The sequence below is a fragment of the Gobio gobio genome (assembly GCF_949357685.1).
Source record: "Gobio gobio genome assembly, chromosome: 10".
NCBI classification, from domain to species: Eukaryota; Metazoa; Chordata; class Actinopteri; order Cypriniformes; family Gobionidae; genus Gobio; species Gobio gobio.
In genome coordinates this window covers 41530158-41548581 of record NC_137116.1, presented here as the reverse complement: position 1 = coordinate 41548581, position 18424 = coordinate 41530158, and the positions used below count along the sequence as shown (strand labels likewise).

Below are 18424 nucleotides of genomic sequence, written 5' to 3'. Positions count from 1 at the left end.
CGATCCTCGCGGTACTCGAGTAGGCTAATATTGAACTGGGAACCGACTTATCAGATCTGAGTTTTTATTTTAAATAATTTTATATTATATTCAGTGTTGGGGAGTAGGCTAACTAGTTACATGTGTAACAGAGTTACATAATTTAATTAAAAATAAATGTAACTAACAAGTTACTGAGAAAAAAATGTGTAATTAAATTACAGTTATGAAAATGTTAACGATCACAAAGGGGGTTACATCTGAATATTTTCTGTAAAAAGCTAGGATATGTTGAATAATATTTTCCCTTCATACACTAGTGGTAAAAAGAATAGTAGCTAGGCTATGCAGATTTTTACTATTTTCTGAGTCTGTAAAAAGAAAGACATCATGTTTTTACTACAGTATAATGATCTAGAATTGTAGTTTTTAAATATAACTTAAATATAACTATCTCTGTGTTTTTAGAGGTTACCCCTGCCTGGTTTAAATGTTTGAAAATGATAAACAGTTGAAAACATTCGTTAGAAATTTTGAAAAGTAATCAAATGTAATCAGTTAGCTACATCACTTTAATAAAGTAATTGAAATATATTAAATGTATTACATTTACTTACTTATGATATTTTAAATAGGGTAACTTGTAATCTGTAACCTATTATATTTCCAAAGTAACCTTCCCAACACATTATATTAGGTATAATAATTATATTATATCATATCATATTATATCATATCATATAGTTTTTAATATATATATATATATATATATATATATATATATATATATATATATATATATATATATATATATATATATATATATATATATATATAAAGGTAATAGAAAAAAATAACGCGTGCGTGATGACGACTGAACCGATGCTGTTCAGAAAGAATCGTTTACTGGAATTGATTCGGACCATCAAGGCATCACGTTTAAGATGTATCCCTGTCCATCACACGTCCAAATGGGAAGGCCCCGCCCAACAATTATAAAAGTGTGTATGTCATTAGCCATTCATCAGACAAAGAGGGACAGGCGCAAGATGGAAAGGGACGCACAATCATCCAAAGGCTCAGGAGACAACAGTGCAGTTTGTAGGTGGGTATGTTCATCAGCTGCTAGCATTTGCTCTAGTGTGCAGATCAGAGCAGATCAGAGGTTTGGTTTGCTGCAGTACCATCAAGCAAACAATTAGGATAAAAATATATCAAGAATGAATTGTGACATCAAGTCTCGTTGAATATATTTGCGGAAGTCGTCTTTTTGGATTTGTTTATTTTCTGAATTCTAAAGAAAAGACACGGACGTCCCTGGTTGGCCAGCGCGCGTTCTGCGTGACGTAGGTCTCCTGCGCTTCACGCTCTCGCCAACTCTTCTGTCCGTTTACTCGCTCCGACAACCGCATCAAATCAAGTTTTTGGAGGCTTTAAAAATGGATCGGTACCGCATACCTTATAGACATTCGAGAAAGGGCAGCTCAAATGTGGAAAGAGAAGTTTGCAGGTAGTTTTTTAGACTGGATGAAAAGTTCGTTTTTGGCCCCGATCATCTGTTTGAAAGAGTGACTTTTCCTGCTTTAACGTTTCTCGGCGCTGATGTTTACATCCGGTTAAGGCAGCGAGCGGTTTGCTTTCGTTCTAGTAGAACGAGATAGTGTTGTTACAACAAATTATTACAGATATACTTTTGGACGGCAACGTAGTAGGAAAAAAACCGTTGCAAGGGTTGTTACTGAACGTGTAAAGACCAACAGTTTTCGTTTAAGTTCCGTGGTCAATAACACGAACGATCGAGGGCTCAAAGCTCCATTGTTTTCCTTTTTAATTCAGTTGAATGCTGTAACGTTAGCTTTTCGAAAATCTGTGAAATGTGCTGCAATTGTGAACAAATGTTTACATAGTGGACGTGTTGTGTTTTCCAGGCAGTTCATCAACGGATCTTGTCGCTATGGTCCGAGCTGTTATTATCTGCACGAGTTTCCTGCAGTCCCGTCATTTCAGGTTCATTGTAGGTACTTCCAGAAAGGGGGATGCTGGTTTGGTGACCGATGCAGGTAAGCAGCCTGCTGGCCTTTTTTTTTTTTTTTTTTTTTTCTCAACTTATTTCAAAGTGTGTGTATATATGAACAGCAGGATCCAAGTTTCATCTTTCAAATTGCAGGTATCTCCATGTTCCGCAAGCGGGTGAAGGCTCTTCAGGGAGCAGCAGACGTGGTTCAGCGCCTGCCGTTTTCCCCTCTGCGCAGGCGGGCCGTTCTCTGGCTGACCGCCGGGGATCTGCGCCCTCTCTTCTCCCACCTCAAGGAGCCTACAGCCTGAACCGGAGGGGCTCTGAGCCCCTGGTCACAAGTATGAGCGTGCTGCAGCAGAATTTTGAACGCTTGACCACAGGAATTGCAGAGGAAGAAGAGTTCGGGGTTGTGGAGGATGTACCTCCCCAGCAGGGTATTCCGGTTTATTCAGAATTTTCTTCGAAACTGCACCTCGCACTTTTCTTGTGTGGTTTTAATTTTGTTGTCCTCTTCAGGTGTGTCGAGACCGCTACAACACCGCGGTCCTGCAGACTCCAGTTCTTCACATAACTACAGCTCAGCCGCCTTCGTGCCTGGTCCAGCACCTGCTGAAGTCCAAAAAATAATCGTATCTGAAGCTAAAACACAGGTCACAAAGGCCATTCATTTTCTGGAGCTTGTAGACAATGCTTTTGGGGTTTCATCAGCCTGGGTTTAATGAAGTGTTGTTGGATTATAGATGACCAGTTTGCCAGAGAGACCAGATCAGGGTGGTGCTGCCGTTTCAATGGAGCAGCAACATTCAAGGGCCTTTGACCAAAGCAAAGATGTGGCTTGTGGCATCTGCATGGACAAGATCTCGGAGAAATCTACCGCTCAAGAACGGCGTTATGGCATCCTACCCAACTGCAATCATGCTTTCTGCATCAGCTGCATCGTTACCTGGAGAAAAACAAAGGACTTCCAGGAGGATGTCATCAAGTGAGATTGTCTCGCTCCCATTCTCCGTTTTTCTTGAATGAATGTTTATGTATATTAACTAAATGTATTCGTTTTTAAACAGGGGCTGTCCACAATGCAGAGTAAAATCCTCCTTTTACATTCCCAGCAAGCACTGGGTCTGTGATGGGGCGGAAAAAGCATCATTGATAGCCTCTTTCAAAGAAAGAAGCAGGTAAGAATGGTTCACATTTGTGCTGTCAAGTCTTCTGTAATGGTTTGTTTGACCCTTTACATTTGATTCTGTTTATCTCTAGCAAATTAAAATGCACTTTCTTCATGCGCCACGGATGCTGCCCCTTTAAATCGGAGTGTATCTACAGTCATGACATGCCCCCTAATCACACACACCGTCGCAGGCGTTCGACACCCAGGGTAACTTTTTTTTTTTTTTTTAAACAGTCCTTTTTTTTTAAGTGGAAATGTTTGCTATGCTATATTGAACATTATTAATGTGATGTTTTCAGGACACAGCTGATATGTTGGAGGATTTGGGGATTGATGGCCTCCATATTTGGAGCTACATTTTTGCCCTAACTCTGTTGGATGAAGACGATGATGACTTTCTGGATTTTCTTGACGACTAAGGACCTTCTAGAGTCATGTATATGTTGGCTCAGCCTTGAGTGAACTTTGCTTATCTTCTGCACTGAAATCGAATTGTCCCTTTTTAGGGTTGGCTTCACTTTAGCTACCCCTACATGTTTGGCTAATTATTTAGCCGTGTAGACTTAGTGCGTCTGTTTCTGTATGAGTGTGAAGTGTCTCTTGCCTTTAGTTTAAGAAGGTTGGTGGAAAAGTTTGACTGCTCGGATCTCAAATTGAGTCTGTATCTTCAGGTTTAGTTGGGGAAGGGACTATGGCACAAAGTTGGAAAGAAAAAAAAAAAGTTAATGGAATGCATGGTCACTTATTTCAGCTAGCTTTTTCACTTGTTGATCATTTAATTCTTCATCTGTGCTGCTTCCTGATTGTTGCTCCCTCTTGTTTGATACCTTTTTTGTATGAAATCAGATTTTAATATTTTGTGTACTTCCTAGTTTATATAATTGCCAGTATTCTGCCAAACAACACTAAACGTGCAACCTGTCAGCAGGCTCTTGATATACTGTTCTCTTCGGCAGTGTTAACAGGTTATACCAGTGTCACATTTTATGACTTTTAGTACATGTTTGTATTCATTCAAAGAAAAGTGAAAATAAAAATGTTCCACTGTTTGCCTCACTTGAGCTTCTAACTTTTATTTTGTATGTGCTACCTGTCATGTAGAAACAAATGCTGTGAGGAAGGTGGGAGGGACATATTAGACGGGTTTTAACCTGTATTCTAACAATAAAATTGTAAAATAATTAAGCAAAATAATCAGAATGGCGTCAGAGGATGATCTATTGTAATTCACCTCCGAGCCTACAGGTGTCGCCAGTCTGCTATAAGCGCTTGTTTAGAGCCACATAAAGAACTCATTCGAAACATTTTACACAACAGTGCCTTCCTGAGCTTCTAGCAGTGTTATGATCTGTCGTTTAAAACTATTTTGTACCATATGTTTCTGCTGTATCTGGGGACCGCTACGAATTCGTTTTTAAACATGACCGTAGTAACGTTGGCAGGCTTCGTCGGTGACGTGTGATTTAAGTCCAGTGATGGATCTGAAAGCTCTATTGCAGCGTTTTGACGGACGGTCCCGGTTGCTGGTTCACGCTCTGCATTTAGGAGCAGCCGGGGCGAACAATGCGCACACAGTTTTCAATAAACAACGCAGATGTGATCCAGATTTCACCCTTGCTCCGTTTTTAGAGACGTTGTGCCAGCAGGAACCATGTGTGCACGAGGACGCGCTCGTTCTGTAAGTAACTGTTACTGTCACTCATACTGTCATAAACGCAAAATGACAGTCACTCACAATTTATAGTTGACAATAGTTATTTTTTATTTTACCTTTATTTTCGGTTTGCCCCAGTAACCGTGTCTAAGGCTGAATCAGGTTTGTTATAATTAAAAGGCTGAACTCGACAGTTAAAATCCTAAAATAACGTGACTTTCCACTTTCTGTAAATAAATGCCTATCAAAACCTGTTCACTTATAATCCGTGTTGGAGAAAGTTACTTTGAAAAGTAATGCATTACAATACTGCATTACTCCCTTAAAAAGTAACGAATTGCTGTAATTTCCGGTTACTTTCCTAAGAAAACTAATGCGTTACGTTACTTTTGCATTACTTTTCTCACCTGGGCTGGTCTTCTAAAAATTCTATTTTGGGGCTAATGTAAAGGCCCTTTAACACCAAAATGTGAAATAAAAAGCATCATGGATGATGGAAATGGTAATTCACTTGTGTACATTAGAGGGCTCAGCTCAAACAAACCTTTCAGTTGTGCTGCTATTCTGGATTGAAGAAGAATAGGATGCAGGAGAAGAAAGTTTAACAATAAAACCAAAAATCTGTTGATTCCAGTTGATTATACAATAGTGCTTTGTTTGTTTGTTTTACAGGAAACCTTTGGTGTGCTTGTTTTCTGAAGTCTTTAAGCGCAATCTGCTGTGCTTTCTGCATCTGATTCACGCTGGACTTCCCAACGACAGTGTTCTCCACCTACTTCGATGTCTGACTCAGGATGACAGGGAAAATCAGTGGTCGTGTGCCTTAATCAAGCAGCTCCAAAGAGATATTGAGGGCACTAGGAAAGGGACCCTCCTTACCTCAAACTGTACAGAGACACTAAAGAATCTCTGTTCGAGATTCAGGAATGATAATACAAAGGGAAGATGGGCCTCTTGTTTTGAGGGGCTTAAAACAGAGGGTAAAGACGCGGTCACCGACTTGACCGTTTTATATCAGAAAAAAAGGAAAAGTGACAACATGGATCATGATGGAGATGCCCAGGAAGATCATCTAAGTAAAAGGGTAAAGGTGGATTTCTCACCAAGTAAAGAAGAAGAGAGGTTGACTGAAGAGGAGGAACATAACATGAGAACAACACAGCAGAACCAGAGTGCTATCTCTGTACTATCACAGGCTCATTCTGATCTGTTGGGCTCTTCAAAACACCTGCCAGACCACATGAAGGTAAAGTGGAATTCAGTGCAGTTAAACTGATTTTTCATTAGACGTACATTAAAATACACCATTAAAAGTTCTAATAGGTTATTATTAAAACACTTTACAATAAGGTCTAATTTGTTTACATTAGTTAATCCATCAACTAACATAAACTAACAATGAGCAATATACTGTTACAGCATTTATTAACTTTTGTTAAAGATTGTCGTGTTAGTTCAAAGTGCATTAACTACTTAACGTTAACAGACACAACATTCAACCATAAAATGTTTTTAGCAAATGTTAAAATTAACATGAACTAAAATCAATAAATGCTGCAGAAGTATAATTCATTTTTAGTTCAGTTCAGGTTAACTAAAATAGTTAAGCAGTGTTAACAAATAAAACCTTATTGTGAAGTGTTAACATAATCTGTTTATGGATAAACCTCAGGAAAGTTGCTGTTCTTCAGGATGTTTGTTTCAGAATTTACGGATGAATTTCTAACATTTTACCATTCCCTTTTTAGGCTGCCATTCCTGTGATTAAAGAATTACTGGATACAGAGTCAGCGGTAAGAAATATTTGTTTTATTATGCAAGTGTAACTGCTATAAATCATCACATTTATATAATTTTAATATATATATTTTTTCTTCACAGTGGGATGAGAGTTCTGTGTCTGCTCTGAAAGTATTTCATGAATGTGACCCCAATGAGGTTTGTGGTTTCTGGATGCTTTTTGGATTTATTACTCCATTAATGTTTCCATCAGTATAAATGAGTTGGATCTGATCACAGGTGGAGGTATTGTGTTCACTGCTGTGTTTGTCTGAAGCATCTGAACAGAGTTTACCTCAGTTCTGTAGCTGTCTTTTGGAGCTGTCTCCAGACCTCAGTCACAGCACTGCTTCTGCTGTGATCACACACCTGCTGCTCGACAAGGTATGTTCATATGTTACAGGTTACGATTTTAATCGAAATAACGAAAGTCAAATCATCAACAAGGAACAAATTTGTTTTAAGTAACATTTTCGGTAGCACTTTACAATCAGGTTTCATTAGTTAACATGAAGAAATAATGAACTGCACTTCTACAGCATTTATTAATCTTAGTTAAAGGGGGCCTATAATGTCCCTTTTTACAAGATCTAAAATATGTCTCTGATGTCTCCATAGTGTGTATGTGAAGTTTTAGCTCAAAATACCCCACAGATCATTTTTCATAGCATGCTAAAATTGTCACTTTTTGAGGGTGAGCAAAAACGCGCTGTTTGTGTGTGTCCCTTTAAATACAAATGAGCTGCTGCTCCTGGCCCCCTTTCTACAAGGCTTCAAGAGATTTTCAGACACGCACTGAAAATTTACGAAACTGTTCAGCCTTTTATGTTCAAACCCTAGTCGTAAGAAGTGATAACATGTAGAATGCAACAGGATGTTTCTGAATGGTTAGATGATGAGTTTATGTAGCTGATGTGGAGTTAACTATCTTCAAGTCATCGATTAGCACAGAGGTTCTCAAAGTGTGGTACGAGTACCACTAGTGGTACTCAGTCTGCCTTTAGTGGTACGCAGAGGAATCACTAAATTAATTAATGTTAAAACACAATAGATTTTAATTTAATCTTTGAGTAAAGGTGTTTGTTTTTTTTACATTTAAGTACAGTACAGTTTTACACATTTAACACATTTTATTTACCTGTATGTAAGCACAGTGCAGTGTTAATGTACAAACTGTGTATTTACAATGTTAAAGTGGCTGACAACAATAAATATTCTTAGGAATAAACTGCCTAGTTTTTGAACTGTGCAGAGCTGTAGCTGAATAGTTAGGCCTACTACAATGTATTTTAATGTTGGTCATTATGGTGGTACTTGGAGAGCCAAATATTTTCTGAGGTTGTACTTGTTATAAAAAGTTTGAGAACCACTGGATTAGCATATTCTGTTTTGATAATCTATAAATCGCGTGTGTGGGAACTGTTGTAAGATGCCTTCAAAGCCAGAGAATATATGCTGCATTAAGATAGAACAGGCATAGTTTACTTTAATTACCGTTATAACTTATGTTGTCATCTTGCTTTTATGACATGCTATTGCATTTGTGTTACGTACTGTATTGCAAAAAATGTGAAAAGACGGATGCGGATGCCACCCCTTTAATGTCAAAGTTTACTAATTCATTATTAAAATCAAAAGTCTGAATTTTTTAACATTAGTTAATGCACTGTGAACTAAAGCCGCGTTTCCACCGCGGGAACTTTCCCCAGGAACTAGGGACTTTGGGGTGGTACTCTGTGTGTTTCGACCACAGGAACCAGGGTCTAAATGAAGTTCCGGGTAAAGATTTCCTCCTCAAAACGACCCTGCTCGTGAGGTAGTACTTTTTCAAAGTTCAGGAACTTTTGGGGGTGGGACTTGGGCGCTTAACATGCTGATTGGTTGAGCTCATGCAGCATTTTATTTCAACCTAAAAGTATGAGTTGTAAGAGTTGTTTACTATTTAAATCAACAATGGAGTTTAAAAAATATGACCGATGGACCGACGACGAGGTTCAGGCTTTATTAAGTTTATTTGTGGAGGACAAAATCCAGTGGGCTCTGGAAAGTGGCGCGCTGTCCTACATCACCGGACTAATCTTCACGGTACTTTAGACCACAATGGAAACGCAGACAGCAGCAGGTCTGAGGGAAAAAGAGTTCCTGGGACAAATTGTTCCCGGTAATTTCGGAGGAAACGGGGCTAATCATGAACAAACAATGAACAGCTATATTTTTTATTTACTAACATTAACAGATTAAAGAAACACTGTGTAACTTTTGGCGCTCTAGCTGTTAATAAGCAGAACTGCACGCGTCTTGCAGAAGAACATTGCAGCCGGAGCTACTTCTCTCTGTGTATGTCTATGACGAGTCACGCAGGTACTGTCCTACTTCGCAGTGGTGTGACCCGAACCGGACTAAAATAGTCACAATATAAACACTTATTATAAGTGTACCACAGTGATTTAGGATAATACAAAAACACGGTTTGGGAAATGGATTAATGATGTACTCACTCATTAAATAAATTACATTTTGTTAAATTTGAGCTCAAAAAAGTTACATAGTGCAGCTTTTAACAGATAGAGTAACACATATATTGCTCATGGTTAGTTAATACATTAACTAATGTTAACAAATTAAACCTAATTGTAAAGTGCTAGCATTTTTTTAATGAATTAATTTTTAGTCAGCAAGGATGCATTAAATTGAGCTTAAGTTACTTTTACATTGTTACAAAAGATTTCTATTTCAAATAAATGCTGTTCAAGAATCACTAAAATATTAAGCAACTGTATTATTTCACATTATTACTGTTGATACTGTATTTATCAAATTTAATGTTTTCACTAAAATATTAAGCAACTGTATTATTTCACATTATTACTGTTGATACTGTATTTATCAAATTTAATGTTTTCACTAAAATATTAAGCAACTGTATTATTTCACATTATTACTGTTGATACTGTATTTATCAAATTTAATGTTTTCACTAAAATATTAAGCAACTGTATTATTTCACATTATTACTGTTGATACTGTATTTATCAAATTTAATGTTTTCACTAAAATATTAAGCAACTGTATTATTTCACATTATTACTGTTGATACTGTATTTATCAAATAAACGCAGCCTTAGTGAGCATAAAAGACTTTGAAAACTTTTTTTTTTTACCCTTTTATGGTTTGTTCAGAGATATAATAATAATAATATAATTTGTAGGTGTTATGATTTAAATAAATATAGTTTTTATGTTGATATTTTAATATTTGATAATTGCCCGAATAAAAGCCCAGTTGCACATACATTTATGTATTTCTCTTTCTCAGATTGTGTCCCTTGCAGAAGCTGCCTCTCGTTGTTTAGTAACAGCCGTAACGTCTCTTTGCACTCGTTACCCCAGGCCGACCTGCCAGGCTCTGATAGAACCAGTTTTACGGAAAGGAAAAACTGGTATGAGTATGTTGTTTTTGAGCTGCATATCAAAGTTAGCATGCATTTTGTTTGTATTTTACTCATGTTTTCATATACTACACTAATTGTATGTTTTCTTAAGGAAGTGCCCAGGCAGAGTTACTCTGTAGACTGGTAGTGGACTGCCTTGAACCACATCACAGGCTTCTTGTATTTCGGTCAGTCTGAATATTACAAATCCACTGTTAGAAATACATAAGCCTTTGTAATTGCTGGAAAATACCATGCTTGAGTTGAGTAACAGGTTGACAGAGTTTTACTAACCATATAAATTTTGCTTTCAAATTTAAGGACAGCACTTGGAGTGTCCTGGGATGAGGGTGTATTATCAGTCATCCATGCATTGCTGGATTCAAAGGTACTTCAGAAATCTCTTTTGAATCGTAAAGGATGTTTTAGTCCCATGTTAATGCTTTCTGTTGTTATGCTCACAGCTTGATCTGAGCGAGGAGGATTTCGCTCACTTCACCGACCAGCTTTGCAGCCAGTCTCCACATTTTAGCAAATCTATGAAGTTTGCCAAGATGTTGCTGAGTGTCTTGACCAAATATCAGTCACATGTGAGTATAACTATAATGTATGGAAATTATGGAAACTCAAGTTTTGATAAACACCTGACCATAACCTTCAACCACAATATTATTAAGTGTAATTTTATGGTCATCAGCATCATGAATACTAAGAAACCTAATTATTCTCTGTACACCAATTACTGAGGCATATGATAGTAACGTATAAACAAATAAAATGAAAAAAATAAATAAATAATGTTTTTTAAAAAGCTAGTGTAAAACTGCTAATAATATTTTTTTGTTTGTTTGTTTTTGCATTTCAGGTGAATTCTGCATGCCACCACACACTTTCCAATTGCCTGTCTTTCAATGAAACCTTCCTCAAGAAATCATTGTTGGCTGCATTAAAACGGATTTCTCTTTGAAACATATTCCCATTTTAAATGACACTTTAGTACATGAGTTTCAATTAATCGGATTGTATTATTTTGTAAATATATTTTGTAATAACTTTATTTATAAATAAAATAAAAACGTATGCATACTGTATACATTTTGAATGGGTTAACTTCAATATTTAATTATCATATTATTTATTAAACTTCATATTTTCAATTAAATCTGAAATTTGTATTATTTAAATGCTTTGTACTGGACACATTTGAATGTTTAAAGATACATTATTGTGATAGTATTAATATCAATGACATGACGTGTATATTTTTGTGTCCAAGTGCATTATTTCCTTTGAAAATAATTTGATACATTCGTGACATATCCCTTTATCCTGTAAAACCTATTTAGTTTGAATTACATTGAATTTTTGTAAATTTAAATTACACTTATTATTTTATGTTTTGTTATCTTAAACCCTCAAAATGTCAGGTGATGCATCTGTCGGAACAAATGAACAGACTAAGGAAAACTATTTAAAATGGTGTCTTAATAATAAAATAATTAAAAATGAAATACTCTGGCATCATTTTAGCTTTGAAACCTTAAATATAAACTTACAATTTTATAAATACAGGTATTTTTATCGCTGCTGGGATAATTGAAAAAATATTATCCAGCAATTTGTATGTTCTCAAATGTCAGGGTGGCACAACTGCAAAAATGGCTCTTTTATTATGTATTGACAAGGTAATAACAGTAAACATGATAATTCATCATCCAGAGGACCCCAGCTGACCCTTGTGGCAGAGTGAAAAGGCTAGATTAAGTACTTGTCTCTCAAATACTTGTAAAAACAACTTTAAGTGGGTATGTTGGTACACTCTCCATGTCAGGTGGTACAAATAAAGTATACGTACAACTATTTGGTTGTATTGCCTGACATAAAAACAGCCCAATTTAAACACACTTAAATGTTATATTTTTTTTTTTTTTTTTTTTTTTAACCTTTATTTAACCAGAAAAAGCTCTCTGAGATTAAAAATCTCTTTCACAGGAGTGTCCTGGCCAAAATGTGCAGCAATACATACAGTTCCATCACAAATAAACATCACACAAACAGATTAAAAAACACTTAAAAGCAGTTGCATAATGTTAGATCAACTTCCATTTGCCGGATAACTGATTTGAAACGATCCAGAGTCAGCAGATTTTCTAATTTTAATTTAGATTGGAGGAGATTCCAATCAAACGGCGCTGCATACATAAAAGACTTCTTACCTAACTCAGTTCGAGTAAAAGGAACAGAGAGAGTATAAAAGTTTTGCGAACGAAGAGAATAATTCTTGATAATTTTCTGCTGCATAAAACAACAGAGATAAGAAGGCAACAACCCCAAGATGGCTTTGTAAATAATTAAGTACCAGTGCATTTTTCTTCTGGTAGACAGAGAAGGCCAACCTACTCTATGGTACAAGGTGGAATGATGGGTTGAAGATTTACAATTTGATATAAACCTTAGAGCACCATGATAAACGGCCTCTAAGGAAGAAAGAAGATAAGAAGGTGCAAACTGATATACAACATCAGCATAATCAAGGACAGGGAGAAAAGTAGCAGAGACTAATTTCTTTTTTACATTAAAAGAGAAGCAAAACTTGTTCCTGAAATAAAACCCAAGCTTGATTTTCAATTTATTCTTCAGTTGAGTGATATGAGAACTAAAAGATAGGGCATCATCAACTATGATGCCTAGATATTTGTACTCTTTTACTAATTCAATCACTGTACCTTGAAAGGTCTGAAGAGATACTAAATTATTTTCAAGTTTTTTTGATTTGGTAAATAACATATACTTGGTTTTATCAGTATTCAGAACAAGTTTTAAACTGTGAAGCCTTAACTGAATAATATTAAAGGCTGACTGAAGCTTAGACAAGGCTTGCTGTCCAGAGGAAGCGCTGCTATACACGACAGAATCATCGGCATAAAAATGAAAGTTGGCATCCTGAATGTCATAATCAAGGCTATTTATATAAATGGTGAATAAAAGGGGCCCCAGCACCGATCCTTGGGGAACACCTTTGAAGATCTCCAGTGAATCAGATTGTTTACCTTCGGCTTGAACACACTGGGTTCTTCCACTCAGATAATTTTTAAACCAAGGAATAACGTGACTTGATAAACCAACAACCTTCAATCTGTGCAGCAAGATTCCGTGATCCACTGTATCGAAAGCCTTTGATAAATCAATAAAAAGCGAGGCACAAAATTCACCATTATCCATTGACCCTACAATATCATTTAAAACTTTCAAAATAGCCGTTGTAGTACTATGTTTTTTGCGAAACCCAGATTGATTGATAGACAACACCCTGTTTGCATTCAAATAGCATGTCAACTGTTCACTAATGAGGCTTTCTAATATCTTTGATAAAACGCAGAGCTTTGAGATTGGTCTGTAATTATTCATTATAGTGGGATACCCCCCCCCCCTTTTAATAAAGGAACAACAAATGCTGATTTCCAGATTTCTGGAATAACACCAGTATTTAAAGAAAGATTAAAAATATAAGTTAAAGCAGATATAATATAATCTGCTGCTAGTTTCAGATACAAAGGCTCCAAACAATCAGGACCTGAAGATTTGTTTATGTCAAGCAGACAGAGTGCTTTATAAACGTCAGTTCTCTTAATTTGTTTAAATCTAAACTCTTCCTTTTCTAGATGACTTTCTGCATTAATAAAATCAGAATCAGAGCCTGTAAGATTTAGTGGTTGAAATAGAAACCCACAGGCAACAAAATGCTTATTAAAGCAATTGAGCATATGTTCTTTATCTGATATGCTAGTGGAATCCATTTTTATACATGATGGAAAGCTAGACTTGTTTTTACTACCTGATATCAGTTTTATATTCTGCCAGAATTTCTTGGGATTATTTGAGTTAATAGTGGTTTTTTCAATAAAATAATCAGCCGTTGCTTTTCTAATAGCGACTGTGCATTTATTCCGGAGCTGCCTATAGTCAATAACAATGTTTCATGTAACAACTGAAACATTGTTATTGACTCAAAATGTGCATTACATCATTTTTTAAAATACCTTTTTAAGCTTTATTTGTCTATTACCCATATATAAAATATATTTGTTAATAGATCATACTAATTTTAGAAAACGTATTGTAATTGTAAATGGCGAACAAATTCATTTGACACAATACAAAATAATAGTTTGTCAAATTTAAAAACCTCTCGTACGTTTCTGTGGCCACAACAATCATGGCGGCTCCGGATGTCCGTTTTACTCACTCGGGCGCATATATTCAGCGCAACTTCCCTTCTTCCTTCCTTTTTCAGAGCTCCGTGTGAAAGGAGACATCACGGCAAAATGAGGCACGTGAGAAATATGCATATATATTTATATATAACGTGTTTAATTCCAAATACATTTTTATTTCGCTGTTTAATGTGTATATAATCGAATATATCGTCAAGAAATGTCAGTCGGACATTGTAATGTTTCTTGACAACCTCGACCCGTTTTTGAGAGCTGCCGCACAGTTTAGCGGGCCATCTGCAGTGCAATCCGGTTTAATCTGAGCATTATTTAACTTCATCTGAAATTATAATCATTTATTCAGATATTATTCATAGATAACATCGTTAATATGGGTATATTGAAGTTTTAAAACCGCGTTTTGAGGCATGTTAACGATATAGTCACCGGTCAATCTTACGCAGTCATCGCGACATTTATGTGCTCGAGACACACGTGAGTAAACTATTCATGCAAGTAATCATTATTATTTTTCTTTTAACAGCAAGGTCTCAAGAGACACTTTGTACGAGGCTGTTCGGGAGGTCCAGTCTGGTTCCCGTCGTAAGAGGAGAAAGTAAGACTCGGACCATATTGTTTCCCCAGTAATTGACTGACTTTATAAAAAAGGTTGTATTGCAGGATATATTGGCATTATACATTTAACTGTTATTGATTTGTTAATGTCCCTTTTTCCAAGAATCAATTATTTTAATACGAACAGTGTTTCGTTGTGTTAAACACTTCATTGTGGAGGAATTGAGATTTAATGTTATGTTAACTTATTGTTTAATAGACAAGTACTAGTGAAGCTTGAACATGTATTTCTATTATTTAGTAGTACCTAATGAGAAGCTACTACTGAACTGAATGGGTCACCCATAATTAATTGGATTTCATACATGTTAGAATTGTTGTTTATCTGAACTCTAACTTGCAAATTGGATATTTACAATAATGACTTTTATATTTAAGGTTTCTTGAGACTGTGGAACTGCAGATCAGCTTGAAGAACTACGATCCCCAGAAGGACAAGCGTTTCTCAGGCACTGTCAGGTTCGGACCTTTACTGTATCACCCAGCCTTCTCACTGCTTGCCTTTTGATTTGCCTGAATAAATCTTTGGATGTCATGACATGAGTTAGCCACTTGATTAAATTGCATGAACGGGCAGGTTAAAGGCAGGCATTGGAGAACAGTCTCGGGTAGTCTGTCTAAACCGCCCGTTCTTGGGGTTGAAGCAGACGGACCCCTACCCTGGGTCTTAAAACATGAGGGGAGGCTATAGGTGACTGTTCATGCTGTCATACCTAAGCCGACCATTTTGTTAAATGCCTGTGCTATCAACACCTGATGCCAGCTGAGGTGGTATGGGTAAGACTCTTCTGATCTGTCTCACATGGATCGAAATGGGTCTGATATGCTTATGTTTGTCTGTCAGTCTAATCCGTCCCTCTTCACAGGCTGAAGACCACCCCACGCCCCAAGTTCTCCGTGTGTGTACTTGGTGACCAGCAGCATTGTGATGAAGCCAAAGCCGCCGAGTTCCCACACATGGACATTGAGGCTCTTAAGAAGCTCAACAAGAACAAGAAAATGGTCAAGAAGCTGGGTGAGTTTCCTCTGGAGATTTGTGGTCCACAGTACATTAGACATGCATGTGCTCAATCTGGATTGAGTCTACATATCGATCTTGTGGTTCTCTTTTTAGCAAAAAAATATGATGCTTTCCTGGCCTCTGAGTCTCTGATCAAGCAGATTCCTCGTATCCTGGGACCCGGCCTCAACAAGGCTGGAAAGTTTCCCTCTCTGCTCACCCATAATGAGAACCTGGTTACCAAGGTGGATGAAGTGAAGTCCACTATCAAATTCCAGATGAAGAAGGTATATTTATATTGGTGAAATTGCATCACTTTTTCACTCCAACATGCACTAGCGTTCAAAAGTTTGGGTTCTTTTTTTAATAATTAGCTTTTTAGCAAATTTATAGTGACAGTTAAGACACTTGTTGCTATAAAATAAGGATTGAATGGTATGAATTTCATATCATGATTATAGTGACCCAAATCATCAATATTATCACGGTTTTGTTCGGAACAGCTGTGCACACTGAAAACATTTCAACAAGTTTTATATTTGCAAATGAACATGGTGAATAAAACGAGCAGCTCTTTGCACTTTAAGGAAGATTCTATTGTGGTCGTCAATAGCAACGCATTATAACACCGCATACATCCACCTATCACAATCGACATGCTCCCTCGTTTTATTCAAACTTGCGTCTGTTTTTGATTGTATTGAAAATGAAATCAGATGACTTTACTATTAATGATACTATAATTATCACCATAACTTCTGGTGATAATTTTGTCTGGGCGATTGTTTTTACACTGTACAAAATGGATTTATTAAAAAACAGGTAATATTTAAAACCTTAATCTCAACTCAATATATCCCCGTAGTTATTTGTGACAATGTGTACAATGAATATACATTATCCCTTAAATTTCACCCTAGTCTTTGGCTCAAGCTTCAAGTTATCATTTCCCAGACGTAATTTTAGTATTGAGGTCAAAGTCCACCTGCCTTGCGTTTGCAGATTTTAAATGTTTCCCCCTATTACAGAGACTTTCTTCTGGCTTGTTCTGCAGACAGGATGACTATCTTTTAATTTGTTCCCCTCAGGACTTTTTTGTAAAAGCCAAAATATGACCACACCTCAGATTTGATCCTTTTAGAAAGCTGAAAAATCTCTCGTCACTGCCTTCTGCCATTTCTTCTCATTCAAAAAACAGCGTTGCGTGCTGCGCCTGCACCAGACTTATGCTCACTGGACAGGATTTAGCACGAGTTTTCAAAATCATGATGATCAAGCGCGTTTTTAATGATTGTATTTTAAACGATATTACTAACCGTCAGTGCATTTTATCGTGAAACTGGTAATCGTTCCATTCCTGTTACAAAAGATTTTGATGCTGTTGGAACTCTTCTATTCACCAAAGAATCAAGAATAATTACTTGAGCACATCAGCATATTAGAATGATTTCTGAATGATCATGTGACACTGAAGACTGGAGTAATGATGAAATTGATATTTTCACAATTACGGTTTTTGTATCTTTCATCAAGTGAATGCAGCCTTGATGACCAGAAGACCTTTTTTATATATATATATATATATATATAACCATCTTACTGACCCCAAATTTCTGAACGGTAGTGCACATTTTAAGTCTTGAGCCTTTTAACTGCAAGATGCGTTGTACCTGCTGATTGAGAGATTTAGTTAAGAACTTGAATGTATTTGTCCAACTGGGGAAATTGTGCTTGAGATCATTTGAGAAGTTTCTAACGTCGTCTCTGACATGTTCAGGTTCTGTGTCTGGCTGTGGGTGTTGGTCACGTCAGGATGACTGAGGAAGAGCTGGTCTACAACATCCACCTGGCTGTGAACTTCCTGGTGTCTCTGCTGAAGAAGAACTGGCAGAACGTCAGAGCGCTCTACATCAAGAGCACCATGGGAAAGCCACAGCGCCTCTATTAGAGACTTTGTTCCATAATTTTCTACAATTAAATGTGGAGTTGGTCCAAATCTTGTCTGTTTCTGTCTCTTTCTTTAATGTGTCATGATTTTTCAAATGAATGCAAAATTTGCACATTTTAACTGTTATATCTTCTCTCATTTGCAAAGCATGCCATTATTGTATCTAGTCCAAATGAAAAGTTTCTTAAAAGGTTTGGCTTGTGTGATAAGCTGTATGTAGTTAAAGGGGCGCTGGGAAGATGAATGTGTATTTAAACTGTCATTTATGTAGTAGAAATGTGAAATTATTATAGAATGTGGTGCCTTCTAGACTGAGAAGACAGTTTTTTTTTTTTTTGTCTTCTGTGGATGAAAGACAGCTCCCAGAATGCACTTGCTTTGCTGCCGAGGCCATGGATATTGGTTATCGCTTGCCCACCGTGGCACTGCCCCCAACGTCGTTTTGATATTCATAGTAATAAAATCATTTAGTTCAGTTGGAGAATAGACACTACAATTAAAAACAACGTGTCTTTTCAATAAAGTGTGAGTGAGCTGAACGAAAGACAAACGCAGCAGGAGTCAAATTTCATTCATCACGTGAGCGGAGCTGAGGCAA

At 36.7% G+C, this 18424-nt stretch overlaps 3 protein-coding genes across 4 annotated transcripts; all 3 read left to right on the top strand.

Annotated features, from left to right (window-relative positions):
* Positions 1 to 890: 890 nt before the first annotated feature.
* mkrn4 (makorin, ring finger protein, 4) lies at positions 891 to 4220 on the top strand. 2 transcript variants are annotated; one of them, XM_079827259.1, is made up of 8 exons: positions 891 to 1084; positions 1908 to 2039; positions 2147 to 2430; positions 2513 to 2646; positions 2737 to 2978; positions 3061 to 3171; positions 3254 to 3371; positions 3464 to 4220. In XM_079827259.1, exons 1-8 carry the CDS (start codon positions 924 to 926, stop codon positions 3581 to 3583), a joined length of 1302 nt encoding a protein of 433 aa, XP_079683385.1. In that variant the 5' UTR covers positions 891 to 923; the 3' UTR covers positions 3584 to 4220. The 2 variants fall into 2 exon arrangements, with proteins under 2 accessions (XP_079683385.1, XP_079683386.1); XM_079827260.1 differs by lacking the exon at positions 891 to 1084 and adding an exon at positions 1119 to 1489.
* Positions 4221 to 4431: 211 nt separating this feature from the next.
* Positions 4432 to 11514, top strand: fance (FA complementation group E). The gene is made up of 10 exons (XM_079827252.1): positions 4432 to 4842; positions 5491 to 6064; positions 6567 to 6611; positions 6700 to 6756; positions 6838 to 6981; positions 9914 to 10037; positions 10141 to 10216; positions 10350 to 10416; positions 10493 to 10618; positions 10894 to 11514. Exons 1-10 carry the CDS (start codon positions 4640 to 4642, stop codon positions 10993 to 10995), a joined length of 1518 nt encoding a protein of 505 aa, XP_079683378.1. The 5' UTR covers positions 4432 to 4639; the 3' UTR covers positions 10996 to 11514.
* Positions 11515 to 14289: 2775 nt separating this feature from the next.
* rpl10a (ribosomal protein L10a) lies at positions 14290 to 18367 on the top strand. Its single transcript, XM_079827269.1, has 6 exons — positions 14290 to 14358; positions 14787 to 14858; positions 15257 to 15337; positions 15745 to 15893; positions 15993 to 16165; positions 17656 to 18367. The coding sequence occupies exons 1-6, from the start codon at positions 14354 to 14356 to the stop codon at positions 17824 to 17826; spliced, it is 651 nt and encodes a 216-aa protein (XP_079683395.1). The 5' UTR covers positions 14290 to 14353; the 3' UTR covers positions 17827 to 18367.
* Positions 18368 to 18424: the final 57 nt, after the last annotated feature.

What these genes read in the sequence shown, in the direction of transcription:
- mkrn4 (XM_079827259.1), top strand. Translation starts at nt 924, where the DNA reads ATGTATCCCTGTCCATCACACGTCCAAATGGGAAGGCCCCGCCCAACA. An exon ending in TGGTTTGGTGACCGATGCAG is followed by an intron (nt 2,040 to 2,146) that starts GTAAGCAGCCTG and finishes TTCAAATTGCAG; the next exon opens with GTATCTCCATGTTCCGCAAG. An exon ending in GCAGGCGTTCGACACCCAGG is followed by an intron (nt 3,372 to 3,463) that starts GTAACTTTTTTT and finishes TGATGTTTTCAG; the next exon opens with GACACAGCTGATATGTTGGA.
- fance (XM_079827252.1), top strand. Translation starts at nt 4,640, where the DNA reads ATGGATCTGAAAGCTCTATTGCAGCGTTTTGACGGACGGTCCCGGTTG. An exon ending in ACCTGCCAGACCACATGAAG is followed by an intron (nt 6,065 to 6,566) that starts GTAAAGTGGAAT and finishes TTCCCTTTTTAG; the next exon opens with GCTGCCATTCCTGTGATTAA. An exon ending in ATGAATGTGACCCCAATGAG is followed by an intron (nt 6,757 to 6,837) that starts GTTTGTGGTTTC and finishes ATCTGATCACAG; the next exon opens with GTGGAGGTATTGTGTTCACT.
- rpl10a (XM_079827269.1), top strand. An exon ending in CGTTTCTCAGGCACTGTCAG is followed by an intron (nt 15,338 to 15,744) that starts GTTCGGACCTTT and finishes CCCTCTTCACAG; the next exon opens with GCTGAAGACCACCCCACGCC. An exon ending in TCAAATTCCAGATGAAGAAG is followed by an intron (nt 16,166 to 17,655) that starts GTATATTTATAT and finishes TGACATGTTCAG; the next exon opens with GTTCTGTGTCTGGCTGTGGG.